The sequence below is a fragment of the Syngnathus typhle genome, linkage group LG5 (genome assembly GCF_033458585.1).
Source record: "Syngnathus typhle isolate RoL2023-S1 ecotype Sweden linkage group LG5, RoL_Styp_1.0, whole genome shotgun sequence".
Taxonomy (NCBI): domain Eukaryota; kingdom Metazoa; phylum Chordata; class Actinopteri; order Syngnathiformes; family Syngnathidae; genus Syngnathus; species Syngnathus typhle.
In genome coordinates, this window is record NC_083742.1 from 10,628,644 (window position 1) to 10,642,552 (window position 13,909).

At 42.9% G+C, this 13,909-nt stretch overlaps 2 protein-coding genes across 3 annotated transcripts in view; one reads left to right on the forward strand and one right to left on the reverse strand.

Annotated features, from left to right (window-relative positions):
* LOC133153868 (tetratricopeptide repeat protein 28-like) overlaps nucleotides 1-13,909 on the forward strand; it is a 151,316-nt gene that overhangs the window by 126,158 nt on the left and 11,249 nt on the right. For both annotated transcript variants that reach the window (XM_061278085.1, XM_061278086.1), the window contains 4 exons: nucleotides 801-910; nucleotides 3,903-4,032; nucleotides 4,129-4,347; nucleotides 6,081-6,246. In XM_061278085.1, coding sequence (XP_061134069.1) covers nucleotides 801-910; nucleotides 3,903-4,032; nucleotides 4,129-4,347; nucleotides 6,081-6,246 — 625 coding nt within the window. The remainder of the gene's footprint in view (nucleotides 1-800; nucleotides 911-3,902; nucleotides 4,033-4,128; nucleotides 4,348-6,080; nucleotides 6,247-13,909) is intronic.
* Nucleotides 7,124-11,440, reverse strand: LOC133153869 (uncharacterized). The gene has a single exon (XM_061278087.1). The coding sequence runs from the start codon at nucleotides 11,374-11,376 to the stop codon at nucleotides 9,508-9,510; it is 1,869 nt and encodes a 622-aa protein (XP_061134071.1). The 5' UTR covers nucleotides 11,377-11,440; the 3' UTR covers nucleotides 7,124-9,507.

Here is a 13,909-nt window from a genome sequence, read left to right on the forward strand (position 1 = left end):
ACATTCAGAGATATGACATACACATCTCTGCTTGAGCGACTGTAAGTGAAAGGCAAACTGCAGGCTTGCAGATGATCTGCCACAGCTAATTATTATGTATGGTCACCTTGCCCGCTGCGCATATCAGCTTTGCAAGCTCCCGCTGTCTCGCTAAATAGCACAAAGTACCCAGTACCGCTTTACATTAAGGCTGTCCTTGTGAAAAAGTCAAACATGGACATTGATGAGTTTATGATCAGTTAAAACTAATCAATTGCAATAAATTAATCATAAATATGTGTGACCCTCTGGTTCCAAAATGAGCTTTCTTTAAGGTTCACAGCTTTTTGCTGCTAATTATAAGGATAATGATATCTTTAATTTTACATCGATAGCGATGAATTCTCAAGTACTTTTAAAATAGATGCGATCTTGGCATTCGCTTTTTTAAAAAACCCTTTTTTTTTTAGGTCCACGTGTTAAACTTTGCTCAAGGTTCATTATTAGATACTGATGGTTTGTAAACATTTGTATACGTGATCATGAAATGATGTGCTTTGTTGTGTAAGCATAGGCTGCGTGTTTGCTGAGTCAGTTGATCTTCACTATTGATTGGCGGACAGCCTTTCGCTAAGATTGTGTGCCTTTGAAAGTACCTGTCCCAGTGTGAGTTGCAGCTCAGAACCAAAGCCAAATATTTAAACCTGCTCACGGACAGAACATCAACGTGATGCCACGCTTACATCTGTTACTTCGAATGAGTCCACCTGTTCTCGATAATTTCTGTCTTGTCTTCTCACTGTTCTTCCTCTCTCTGACAGGCTTGCGGCTTGCAGAGCAGTTGGCTCGACGTGAGGAGGAGGCAAAGATCCGCCATCGTCTGGGGCTGTCTCTGTGGGCCAGTGGGAATCTGGAGGAGGCCCAACATCAGGTGAATTATCGAATGGTTTCTCCTTGACTTCAGTAACAGACATATGTAAATTACCCTTTGGAAGTGCACTTCACTGTATTGCAGCCAATTTACATGTTTAAAGAGGAGAACAGTGGAGGAGCCATTAGGACCATGACTGTGATCTTGGTAAAGTTAAAAATGAAATGATGATGTAGGTACTCAATAATATAGTTTGGAACGCGAGTATTCAGTAATGACCTCTCGGTGGGTACAGAATCCAAATGGAAGAGAATAGTTTCGGACAAACATTGTCTGCTTTACAGCTAGAACATGTCTACTGGCACTATGCTGTGGAGAACATTGAATTGGTAAATGCTGTCGTCTCAGCAGCATCTCTGAAGACTGCTTTTCTGTCTGTGTGTATTGTTGCGCTCCCAGACCTCTACATCACACATACACACATCAGACACACACTCCCCTGTTCAACCCACTGCCCACCTGCCAGGCATGTAATATCCCCTTAACATCTCTTATGTAGCTATCCACACACCACGGTTTGAAATTTTATTTATTTTATTTTTTTACTGTGTGGATATGGGGATGGAGGTCCAAGCCCTTTTTCTCATAATACTCAAAAATATGTGCATCTACTTCTATCTGTCGCAAATAGATAAAGTAGTTTTCCATCCTGCACTGTGACTGTTTTCAATTTTCTCAAAGACCAAAGTGAGGTAGTGACTCGACGATGAGTGTTCTTGAGTCATACAGAGGGATTTTTATTCAGTTAAAGGCTAAGCAAATATTATCCTAGCAACAGATTTCCTTCTACATGTTGGCTTTTAACTACAGCATGAATAAAAGGTAATATATGGTCCCTTCCGAAAGCATTGCTACAACTTGTGTATGCCTTTATAAAAGTACTAAAAGTGATGCTGATTCCATTATTTTTGCAGTAGACAAAAAATTATTGGGTATGACGTCATGAGTCAATATGAGTGCAACATTGCAGTGTTTATTTCCAGGTATTTGATTCAATGACACAATTTAGTATAGATAATTTCATGTATATATAAGCATGTATATGATGAGGTCATCTCACTTACTCCCAGATATCAGATTTTTATGGTCAAGTGAAATTGGTACATTGGTTTAAATTTTGAATAGCTCTGTATTAGGGTGTTGATTAAATTCATTGTATACAATCAATTTTGCTGTATACACGGTGGCAATGATAACGTTTCCAATTTAGATTCAGTGGTTGTTACGGAATGTGTTAGCCCCGATAAATCCCATGCCCCTCACTTATAATTGATATTCATAAAGCATATGTGCAGGATGAAAGCACTTGACCTCACATTCTTCATCTTCTCGATACGTAAAATCATTGGTATGGACCTGTTGTTTACGGTGACACTCGGATTGACCTGTGGTAATTTTAATCAGTACAACAATACTTCTCTGACAACCGCTTGACATCCAATTGTTAGAAGAGCAATAAAAAATCAATAAATTGACAGTTACCTCAATTTCAGTGCTTTTCTGCAGATTGAACATTTTGTTTACCGTTGATGTAATTTGTCTGAGAGGAACATTCCCCGGTGGAAGGAGTTCTTTCACAGAAATGCCGAGAAGAGCGTGCGCATCCAACTCGCATCACTGATCCGTATGACACTGACATTTACTTAACATGTCCGATAAAAGCCACGTTAGACTGGGTGACATTTTCAATTCGCATCCCTGTTGTCTGGACCACAGCCTGACCGGTCACCATAGACACAACACATCTGGAATTGGCGGTCAAGATACTTTGAGAAATGCGTTTCACTTTTAAAGGCCTGCCTGCAAAATCTTACAAATGGAACTAGTACTGCGGTAATCAGCCTGCAGCACTATCAGCGGAATTACCCGGGGACTCACAGCTTCTCCGAGCACTAACGCAGCAGAGTTAACAGATTCTCTACTGATCTCTACTCCCCACTCCCTCCGACAGACTTTGCAGCATGACCTTGGGATATTCCAGATGAGCTACAGTCTATGCATGTGTGCTAATAAAACTCTCTCTCTCTTTCTCTCTCTCTCTTTCTCTCTCTCTCTATTTCTCTCTCTCACACACACACACACCACCACCCTCAATCAAAACATTGTTGATACAAATCATTTCACCTTGAGCTGCAACCCTTTATTTACTGCAGCCGTTTGTCTTGTGTGACTGTGATCAAGCCTTTGTGTTGGCCGCGACTCCCGGAGAGTGGCTCTGTAGCACTTTCAGTCATCCTACAGCATGACCATTGGCACAGGGTTAGGAAATCAATAAAGGCTTCAATGAATCAGCACTCTTAGCCAGCTCCGTTGGGCAAAGTGCAACACTCTCCACTACCATATCTTTCCATCATTTGCCTGCTCTTCTAAATACAAAATGCTTGGCACTGACTAAAATCATTAATTTACCACAGGGAGAGCAAATAGTGTGTAAATACTGCCCACCAAAGATGCCTAGTTAATAATTAGCTCTTTTTCCCTGTCCATTCAAATAAAAATAAAAAATAAACTCAAGAGATACTCACTTAAGTTGCTTAGTAATTCATCAACAAATTCAAGTGGCTTTCTTGTTTAGACAGCTGGTGAACATGCTTGATCGGGTAGGTGTGATGCTACCACCTAGTGGCAGAAAGCTTTTTTTTATCAATTCACACATTTTTATTGATAGAAATTTACTGCTCCCAGATTTCATAATTCTTAAGATATCTTAGCAGTGCAGTGCAGTGCCTGAATTATGATCTAGCAACTAAATAAAAAAATGGATTACTTGCACTTCTTACCCCTCTGCAGTCTCTTTTTAGGTGATAGATCAACATTTTAGTATGATTATATTTGTACAAAATGTACAGTTTAAAATTGACTGTGCCGCCACATGCCTTTAACCTTAGATAAGCTCTGAGACTTGATCAAAAAAAGCAATAACAAAATACACTCATGTGAATTTATAGTTCAATGGTATCTGAATTACAGTTCTTTGCTATTGTTCTTGCAGCTTTACCGGGCATCTGCATTATTCGAGACCATCAGACATGAAGCACAGCACAGCACAGACTACAAACTTTCCCTGTTTGACCTGCAAACCTCTTGCTACCAGGCTCTCCAAAGGGTCCTTGTGAGCTTAGGTATGTTTCCTCCTAACTTCAAATTCCTGTCAGTTACTTAAGACGGCTATGTTTTGGATGTATTCTCTTTTGAGTGCCAATTTCTGCATACTGCAGGCCACCATGATGAGGCTCTGGCGGTGGCAGAGCGAGGACGGACACGAGCTTTTGCTGACCTTTTGGTTGAAAGGCAGACTGGCCAACAGGAGTCTGACCCCTACACCCCAGTAACAGTGGAGCACATTTTGGACAGCGTCAACAGCCAGAGAGCCTTGGTACTTTATTTTTCCATGGCTGCTGGTTACCTGTACAGTTGGCTACTAGCCCCAGGAGCAGGTAAGAAGTAGACTTGGCTTGGAGCATGTTTACTCAACATTTATCTTGGATTTTCTAAGGCTAGATTTATAGCTAGTTTATGTGTGCATTAATATTGGTAATCCATCATATACAAAATGCAAAAATCAGATGGATAGTGATTTACTTGCCCTTTCAAACATTTTTTTTTCCGTAATGGGCTCGTGGAGGCCAGTCTTCACACCAAGCTGCAGCACCACCTGCCACTTCACTGTTGGGATTTGCCTCCCCAGCCCAAGGGGCTTCAGCCTGTGAACCATGCTAATTGTTCGTGACAGAGCCAAACAACACAGGCAATATGTCCCCACCTGACAAAAGCTAAACACATCTCAGTTGAACACAGTCTATTTTCATCTCTTGTTTGTTTGTTTGTTTGTTTGTTTGTTTATTTTCCCCCTCACCCTGCATTTCTTAGTTTCCTTTAGTTTAAAAAAAAAGATAAAAAATTGTGCAATGCATTCTCATCCCTTGTCGACTACTGGGTCGCACCAGCTCAGGCAGTGGCACTAAGAAGCCTGATCTTTTATGAGTCGTGAAATTCCAGCGTCTTAAGCGGACCCATTTTCTTTGAACGTGATTAGTGCATATCACACGATTGCCATACTGAGCTCTTTGCTTCTGATCCTTTGTGCAAAGAGGGGAAATAAAAGCCATGACCCGTGTCCCATTCCACCAAGCTTGAACATTTGATCAAATCCAGCTCAGAGGCAACCAGATGAACTTGGCACCCCAGGATTATTGATACGGATGAAGGCAACACTTCAGGAACAATAGAGATCATCAAGGCACTTAATATTGTCCCAAGTTAAGAGGAAAACACTTGCTTGTTAATCGCTTGTCTGTTCACTTCCTGGCATTCCCTGGTAACCAGCTGGTACACAAATATGGTGCTGTCTGAAGAGGCTGGACACACAAAAGGGCTACAAATGTTGCAATTACTTAGCTGTAAATCACATAACATCTTCATAGCCTGAATGGACGTGTAAATGAATGTGCACTATGAATGTGTCACGTGGAACAAAACATGTGCACGGTTCAACATATTTGCATTGACATAATACGGCTTTAGAATCCACTTCCCATCATGTGATGCCCCAACCTATAGTATATGACTCCTCAAAAGTCAGCAGATGATGGCTACCAGATGGCATAGAAAGCTTACATTTAATATTTGATTGAATATGTTTATAATTGATCTCCACAGATGCACTACTGCGCATGGTATCTTCTGCCGATTCAAACTTTCTTTGTGTTATGCAAAAAAAAAAAAATCCAGTTGAACATTAAATGTATTTATTTTCGTGGTATTAGCACTTACCAAATGAACATTTCAAAATGAGGAAGGTTATTTTTAACTACAATCAATGTACTGGTTTATTAATGAAGTATTTACAGTTGACAGTAGATTTCCTTAAACCTTCCATTTGCCCCTCAAGCGAGTTATGTGTCAATCATGACTGTTATCAAAATGGCAGCATGAGGAAGCATGCTGCTTTTTTATTTTCATTCAAAGTTCCTCATGTTGTTGGGATCGAGCGGTTGAGATACACAATTTTCGTTCACTCTAAAAAAGTTGCGCCCTGAAAATAGCCTTTCCAACCACTAAGGCGACATGCAAATTTGTTTTGTTGCTTGTAAAAGGGAACACTATCAGTTTATGGGGGGTGAAAATGACAACAATTAAAACAGTATGGCTCCTCTCTCTGTCTCCACAGGCATCCTGAAGTTCCATGAGGTGTACTTGGGCGAGGGGATATCCGAAGTAGGGTCAGACTTCCAAGTGGAAAGTGGTGGTGGTGGAGGGGTGGTCAGTACCTCATCATTGGAGCAGCACATTGCCAGTGCACGAGAGGCCCTAGGAGTTGAATCGCATTATAGCAGGTGAAGCTTATTTGACGGTAGCTGACTGATTTTGTCGTACAAAAAGGTAACGCATAAAAACTGTACAAATCCAACAAGACAATTTGCTCCACTGAGTTATCTGATGTGTGTGAAGTGTGTAAAGTGAGCATTATTCCACCCCATTGCTCACTGTGATTACAAGTCTCCACTCCTACCTTTGGTACAAAACCGTCTGTCTTCCCAGCCAGATGGAATGGTGGCTCTTTCGCGAGCCAATCACTCGATAACACAAAACTGTGAAACTGCAACAGATAAAAAGAAGAAGAATTCCCAAGATGAAGATGCAGTGAAAAAAAATCAATAAGCAGTCAAAGACCAAACCGACTACAGGAGCATTGTAAATGTGGCAAAGTACAGAAAATCTCGAAAGTAGGTCTGAACCCCTGCAATCGGCTTTTGACCTTAGTCACATTTACTTGAAATTGCTGCTCGAGCTGCGCTGACTAGGTGGCCGGCCTGGCACCTGCCTCTCCACTCTACAACAGACTGGGGGTCTCCTGCCTCATTACCAGCTCATTTATCCCTCCAATGGGAAGCTGCACAACTCAGCATTACGCTTGAATGGGTGCAATATGGCAACACTTTGGAGTCCATTCATCCTGCATTGTAGAGCAAAAAAGATAAGCTGCGCCCATGTTACTGTCAAATGAAACCACATCATGAATGAGATGAAGACTTGAGAAGAGGATATGTACATATGCAAAAGCAAAGAGTGTATGGAAAAATAGATCTTGCTGATTAGGCATTTAAACACACAAGTCTGTAAACTCACAATAATCTAATGAGATCCAATACATGATGTTAGGGTGGTGCTCACTCTAACTTATTTTGCAAGAACCACTCGGAGACAAGTTAGTCGTTTTGGGCACCTGCAGGCGGAGAGTTCACTCGTCGCTGTTGTCACAGCGATAGTCGAATGAAGTCTAACTCTCCCTTCCCACAAGCGCATCTTTATTAAGAGGAACAGGGTGGGGGTGACAGTAGACTGAATAAACAAGTTAAAGCTCTTGACATCTAGGAAAACAGAGCAGGGGATGTTTTACGACATTGTTTAGGATGGGGCAGACTTAAGTGGTTTATTACCGGTTACATACCAACGTAAGCATAAAACTAATCTACCTAAGTTATTTATTACCGGTTATATACATTCCACCATAATCATAGATCAAGATAGTTTGGAAAACCCTGACATCTCCCTCCTGTTTTATCATATGATTATGTGAACCCGATCAATCAAACATAAGTAAGTAAGTAAATATAAAGAAGAATAGCAAAAATAAAAAAACAACAATAAAAAAGATCAATAAAAACTGAGATCACAGCGGACGGGTTGGGGAGCGTGTAGGGTGAAACACGACAAAAACAACAAACACCGATAGCAACAACTTCCAGAGAAGATGAGGACATTCCTCAATACTCCAGATTAAACTTATTGTGTGGTCTAAAAACCTGCTGGCCGATGTTAATATGCAGGAAAAGTCACACACGGTCCCTCTGCCTTAGGCGACCAGAATGCTATCAACAAAAAAATAAAAAGAAAAACACAGAAACAGTACATCATTGTATCCATCACCTGCGAAGCATTTTCGATGGTCAAATCATCAAGTTTCTGTAAAACACGTCCAGTATAATAGCACCTACGCAATCCGCGTTTCATCATGGTCATCACATCCGTCACGACTAAGAAGTTGTATATTTACGTGTGCTACGGTAGAAGAGACGACTCTCGTCACAGCAGACTTCAAACATGGGATAACACAGGTTGTAAACAAGCACAACAACACCAGCACAACAAGCACAGGAGACACTAGTTTCAAAAGCAGTTGCCACCAGTTGCCAGAGAATAGCCATGAAAAGAAACCCCACTGTTGTGGAACTTTGTCATTTGACATGGCCTGCTGTAAGTTCTTCAGCGAAGCCATGGCGTCGTAGATGTGTGTATCATTCTCTCCAGGAATGTATGTGCAACAGGAAGTCCCAATGATGTGGCACACACCACCTTGTGCTGCTGTCAACAAGTCCAGAACCATCCTGTTTTGCAAGACCATCAGCCTAATAGCCTGAATCTCTCTATTTTGTCCATCGTTGACTTGTAGTGAGAGATTCGCAAAGGATTGAAAACGATAGTTCAGTGTCTCGATGAAGAGTGATTGTTTTCCAATTCCGACCCAGGGAAAAAGCGCATGAACAACTTTGTCTCCAACGGACCATACTTTATGGTCGCCTGGAACATTCGCACCCCAGATAGGGTCATGAGGGTCAAAGGTTGCAACCGCTCTGCGTTGACGTCCAGAAGAGTTGCGTGCTGTCGTCAGCTGTCGATGTCGTATCCTGTAGGTGTGGTCTGTCACCCACACTGGTGCACACACTCCTGTCCAGTTGGCGGGCAGCATTGGATAAACCTTGTGACCGCACAGCCACCAGCCATTCTGTATGAAGTATGTTCCGTTCGATGGTGCAGACATGTTAGTCGGAGAGCCCTCCCCAACTGAAATGGCTCTCCTATCTTGACACTCAGTGACGATGTCCAAAGCTCCCATCCAGTTTCCTCCTGGAGAGCAGTCACTGTCAATGCATTTGTGGGTCTCACTTCCTTGGATGTAACACGTATAGTTCACTCCAGGCCGCCGCTCTGTGTAGGCCACCTGCGGTAATGTTCGTCCTTTAACAGTCACATTGAGATTTGTCCAGAAAAGCTTATCACAGGTGCCTTCCACAAGTCCAGGGCGGAAAGGGTCGTCATCACTCACTTTGACGGCAGGGTGTTGATATCCAACTCCTCCCATGGATGCCATGCATTTCGCTTCAGTGACATTCATTGCTCTGGCCTCCAAGTGAACTTGCGTGGAGGAAGGGGGGAGTTTTGAACACACATAACATCCCTCCTGTGTGTGGGCTCTCACAGTGAACTTAACGTACCGGTACCACGTGTTGGTTTCGTATGGGTTTTTGGGGTCCCATGACCAGTCCTCAAAGTTCTCATCGTGTGACCATCGTTTTCCACGGTCAACATTGTCACTTGGTCTGTTCAAATGAGTCCATAGACCATAGCACGCTCCAACCACAACGCAGCAGAGGATCCATCTGGCATATGGAGCCCCGTTGCTACTAGGATGGCAGAGACACCGGGACATCCCCTCGCCTAGCGGAGTGGGGATCGTTGTTTTCTTCACCAACATTGAGACGTCCCACCCTAAACGATAGGACTCCTTTGAAGTTAGCCTTCCCCACCACTCCGAATTAGGGGTCCAGCACTCTCTGCAACTTGCAGTGGCTGAGGTGAATCCAGCTGGGCCGTTCAGCAATCTTCACTGCGGTGGGGGTAGTCAGCAAGACTTGGAATGGTCCCTCCCACCGTGGGCTGAGCCAGTTCTTTCTTTTTACGACCTTGATGTAGACCCAGTCTCCTGGATCGATGGGTTTGTCGACCTGTGAGGAGGAAAGATCAGGCGGCAGTAAATTTGCATTTGACACATCTTTCAGTTTGAGCGTCCTTATCATATAGTCTGCCAAGGACTGCTCTTCATCTGCTTTTTGCAAATCTGCAGGGAACACAGGTAGTCTATATGGTCTCCCATGGATGATTTCAAAAGGTGTTAGCCCTTCTGAAGTGGGAGTAATTCTCATATAGAGCTTCACTAAGTCTAGGCACTCTGGCCAAGATCTGCCTGTTGTTTCCATGCATTTTTTCAACCTGCTTTTGATAGTGGAGTTTGCTCGTTCAACCAGACCAGCGCTCGCAGGATGCCAAGCGCAGTGGTTTTTTAATGTCATCCCAAGGTGTACAGCCATGTTCTGTACAACTTGGTTCACAAAGTGTGGACCATTGTCACTGTAAATGGTTTGGGGGATGCCATGAGTCGGTATGATGGCTTTGCAGATGGCTTTTGCCACTGTTAAGGCATCTGCTCGTTTAGATGGAACTATTTCCACCCATTTGGAAAATGCATCAATCATCACTAAGCAGTATTTGTGAGGTCCACTTTGTGTGAGCTCAATAAAATCCATGTGCATGATTTGAAATGGGTAAAACGGTTTTGGAAATGAGCCTCTCTTAGGTCTCATATTTCCTTGTGGATTATGTTTCACACAAACAGGACATGCTTTACAAAAATTTTTTAAGTAAGCATCTAAACCAAAGGTAGTGAATTGTTGATGTATGATAGACTTCATCCCTCCTGTCGACACATGGCAAGGCCCATGGGTCGCAATTGCTGCTGCCTTAAAAAGTGATTTTGGTAAAACAGGTTTGTCATCGATGCGGTGGATATTATCTGTATCCATCATTGCACCTTTCGTCGTCCACATTCGTTTTTCCACCATTGGAGCATTGCCCTGCATATCTGTCAGTATAGTTTTATCTATGAGTTGTGTGTCCTCTGAATCTATTAAAAAGAATTCACGGCCATGTTTCCCTGCTGCTGCTTCTTTAGCAATTTTGTCTGCTAATCTGTTTCCATTTGAGACTTCATCTGTGCCAGTGGTGTGAGCAGCACATTTACACACAGCTAGATTAGCAGGTAAATGAATAGCCTGCAACAAGTCTTTTAACAAGGAGGCATGGGTAACCGGCTTACCGGTCGATGTTGTCATCCCTCTGCGCTCCCATTGTTTCGCAAAATAGAACAGAGTAGAAAACGCATACTGACTGTCCGTGTATACAGTGACTTCCTTATCTTCTGCTAATTGACAAGCTCTTGTTAGCGCAATTAGCTCAGCAGCCTGCGCTGACCTGTTGTATGGAAGCTTCTCTGCTTCAACAATCTGGTTTGGCAATCCCACAATTGCATAGCCACTTTGATTGTTCCCTCTAGGATCCTTTGAACATGATCCATCCACAAACCACTTTTCTCCTTTGTCAAGTGGCGTGTCACTTAAATCTTCTCTGGGCAGCTGTAGATGTTCTGTGGCATCCAAACAGTTATGTGGTGTACCATCCCCCGGCAACGGAATCAACGTTGCTGGGTTAAGGACTGTGCACCTCTTTATCACAATGTGTGGTTGTGACAGAAGTGTAGCAGTGTAAGATAGGTGTCTGGCTGGTGACAAAAAGCTCATTTTACTTTGCAGTAGCAACACGTCTACAGCATGTGGAACTAGCAGCTCCATTTTGTGAAAAAGCACCACATCTGCAGCCTGTCTTACTGCAAGCGCTGCCGCGCACACTGCTTAGACACAGTCTGGCAAAGATTGAGCCACTGGATCCAATTTTTTGGAATAAAATGCAATTGGTCTTAGTTTGCTGCCATGACTCTGCAGCAACACTGAGGTCATAAAACCATTCCTGCAGTCTGCTGTTTGCACAAAGGTTTTATTGTAGTCTGGCAAGATAAGAGTTGTAGTTTCTATCAGAGCCTGTTTCAGCACCACAAAAGCATCATCTGCCACTGTTGTCCACATAATTTTTTCTGTCATTGCCATGGGGACTCCATGCACAATGTTCAGCAGCGGTTGTGTCTTTTCCGCATAATGTGGGATCCATGCTCTACAGTAATTGCAGAGTCCCAAAAATGACATCATTTGTTTTTTTGTTTCGGGTTTCGGTGCATCTGCAATGATCTGCTTTCTGGTTCTCTGTATCTGTCTTCCAGAAGCTGACAAAGTGTGACCTAAATAGTTCACCTCCTGTCTGACCCATTGTAGCTTGTTCTTGCTCACTTTATTCCCTGTTTTGCAGAGAAAGTGTAACAACGCTAAGGAGTCTTCCTTGCAAGCAGCTTCAGTTTCAGAGGCTATCAGGAGATCATCTACATAAACTAGAAGTTGGCTTTTGTTTGAAATCTGAAAATCAGCCAGACAGGCCATGATAGCTTGAATGAAAATAGTTGGACTATCAGCAAATCCCTGTGGCAATCTGGTGTACGTATAGCTTTGTCCTTTAAAGGTAAACGCAAACCAAAACTGTGAGTCTGGGTGAATTGGCACTGAGAAAAATGCATTGCTAAGATCAATTACTGTGAAAAACTTCTGGTTAGGTTTCAAAGTGTTCAGAAGTGTGTGTGGGTCAGGCACATTAGGCGCTCTTGTCTGCACTGCATCATTCACTGCTCGTAAATCTTGTATCATTCGCCAATCAATTTTATTGGCCTTTTGGACTGGAAAAATAGGAGTGTTGCAAGGAGAATCCGAGCACTTCCTAATGATTCCTCCTGTCAAAAGATCATTTATAACAGGGGCAATCCCGTTTATTGCCTCCTGTTTTAAAGGATATTGCTTAACTCTTGGGCGCCAATCTGATCTTGGTTTGATCTGTACCGGTGGAATGGATGTTAAAAGTCCTACATCAGATGGCCCCTTTGTCCACAGTTTTTCAGGAAGCCCAGCCAATTCCCCCTCCTCCTTCTCATTCAAACAAATGTCAACTAGTCAGGTTAGCGCACAAGCGCATGCCCTACCAACAGCTACTTCACACACTGTTTGCTTCCACATGTCACAACTGGTACTGTAGCTCCACCCATCACCTTTGTCCTCATAATCAGTGACAGATCTAGCAAGTTTAATTCGGCAACCCACATCTGCCCATGTTATACTGTGAGGTTTGAACAATGAAATGTGGGGTACAGCTGACAACTTGTATTTGTCTTTCTGAGGAGCGGGTAGGAGCACAGCAGCAGCTGCAAATGACCCGCGATCTGTGTACAGAGCAGTGATTGTTAAAGTTACTTCTGTGTCACTGAGAAAACTTTCAATATACTCATCATGTGGATCAGTGAGGATATTCATGGTGACATGTAATTGATTACAAGTCATTTCTGATTCAGGTCGGGACAATTGTTTTCGAGCTTCACTCAGCAATCTGCTTGGTAGCTTGGGATTTCGTTCGGGAGTGATGTCATAGGAGCAGGAAATCTGTTCACCTGCTTGTGCAGCATATGAGTCTACATCTCTCACTCTACATGCTCGCATGCCATCCTTTACTGGAATTATTGCAATTCCCAACCGAGTCATCAGATCTCGTCCCAGCAGGTTTATGGGACATTTTGGGGATAGAACAATCGAGACTGAAGCTATGACTCCTGTTTCATCATCTCTCACTACAACTGGATTGGAGATACTCTCCTTGTGTACCTGCCCATCAGCAGATTTCACCCAAATTGTATTTTGGGAGGCCTTCAGATTAGGGACTTTAGTTTTTATTACGGTTTTACAAGCTCCGGTATCACACAAAAACTCAACTTCACTTCCTCCAATGTTTAAGGTAACATATGGTTTTTCTTTTAATGCACTCAGAATGTCCCATGCTGTATGGACATCTACTATTTCTTCCTCTGTAGGAGCACAAGAGGTCATAGGGGGGCAATCTAGTCATGCTGAGAATTTGGCTTTCCCTCTGCCCCTTCCTCCACCCCTTGATTGGTTTTGTTTTTTTCTAAAACACTCTTTTGACCAGTGTCCACGTTTCCCACAGTTCCAACAGTTGTCAGAATCTTGTAGGAGTTTTGAATTGTATGGTGGCCTTCGACCTTGTTGGCCTCTACCTCCTCTGCCCCTCTGGGACCCTTGGAAGAAGACTGTTGTATCTTCATCTAGGTCATTAACGTCTAGATGAAATACATCAGAACTTTTGCCTCTTTTTATCACTTTTTCAGCATGTCTGGCCCATTGCATAGTTGTTGTCACACTTGCAATATCTACTTCCACC

Coding starts and splice junctions, on each gene's coding strand:
- LOC133153869 (XM_061278087.1), bottom strand. CDS start 11,376: ATGGAGCTGCTAGTTCCACATGCTGTAGACGTGTTGCTACTGCAAAGT.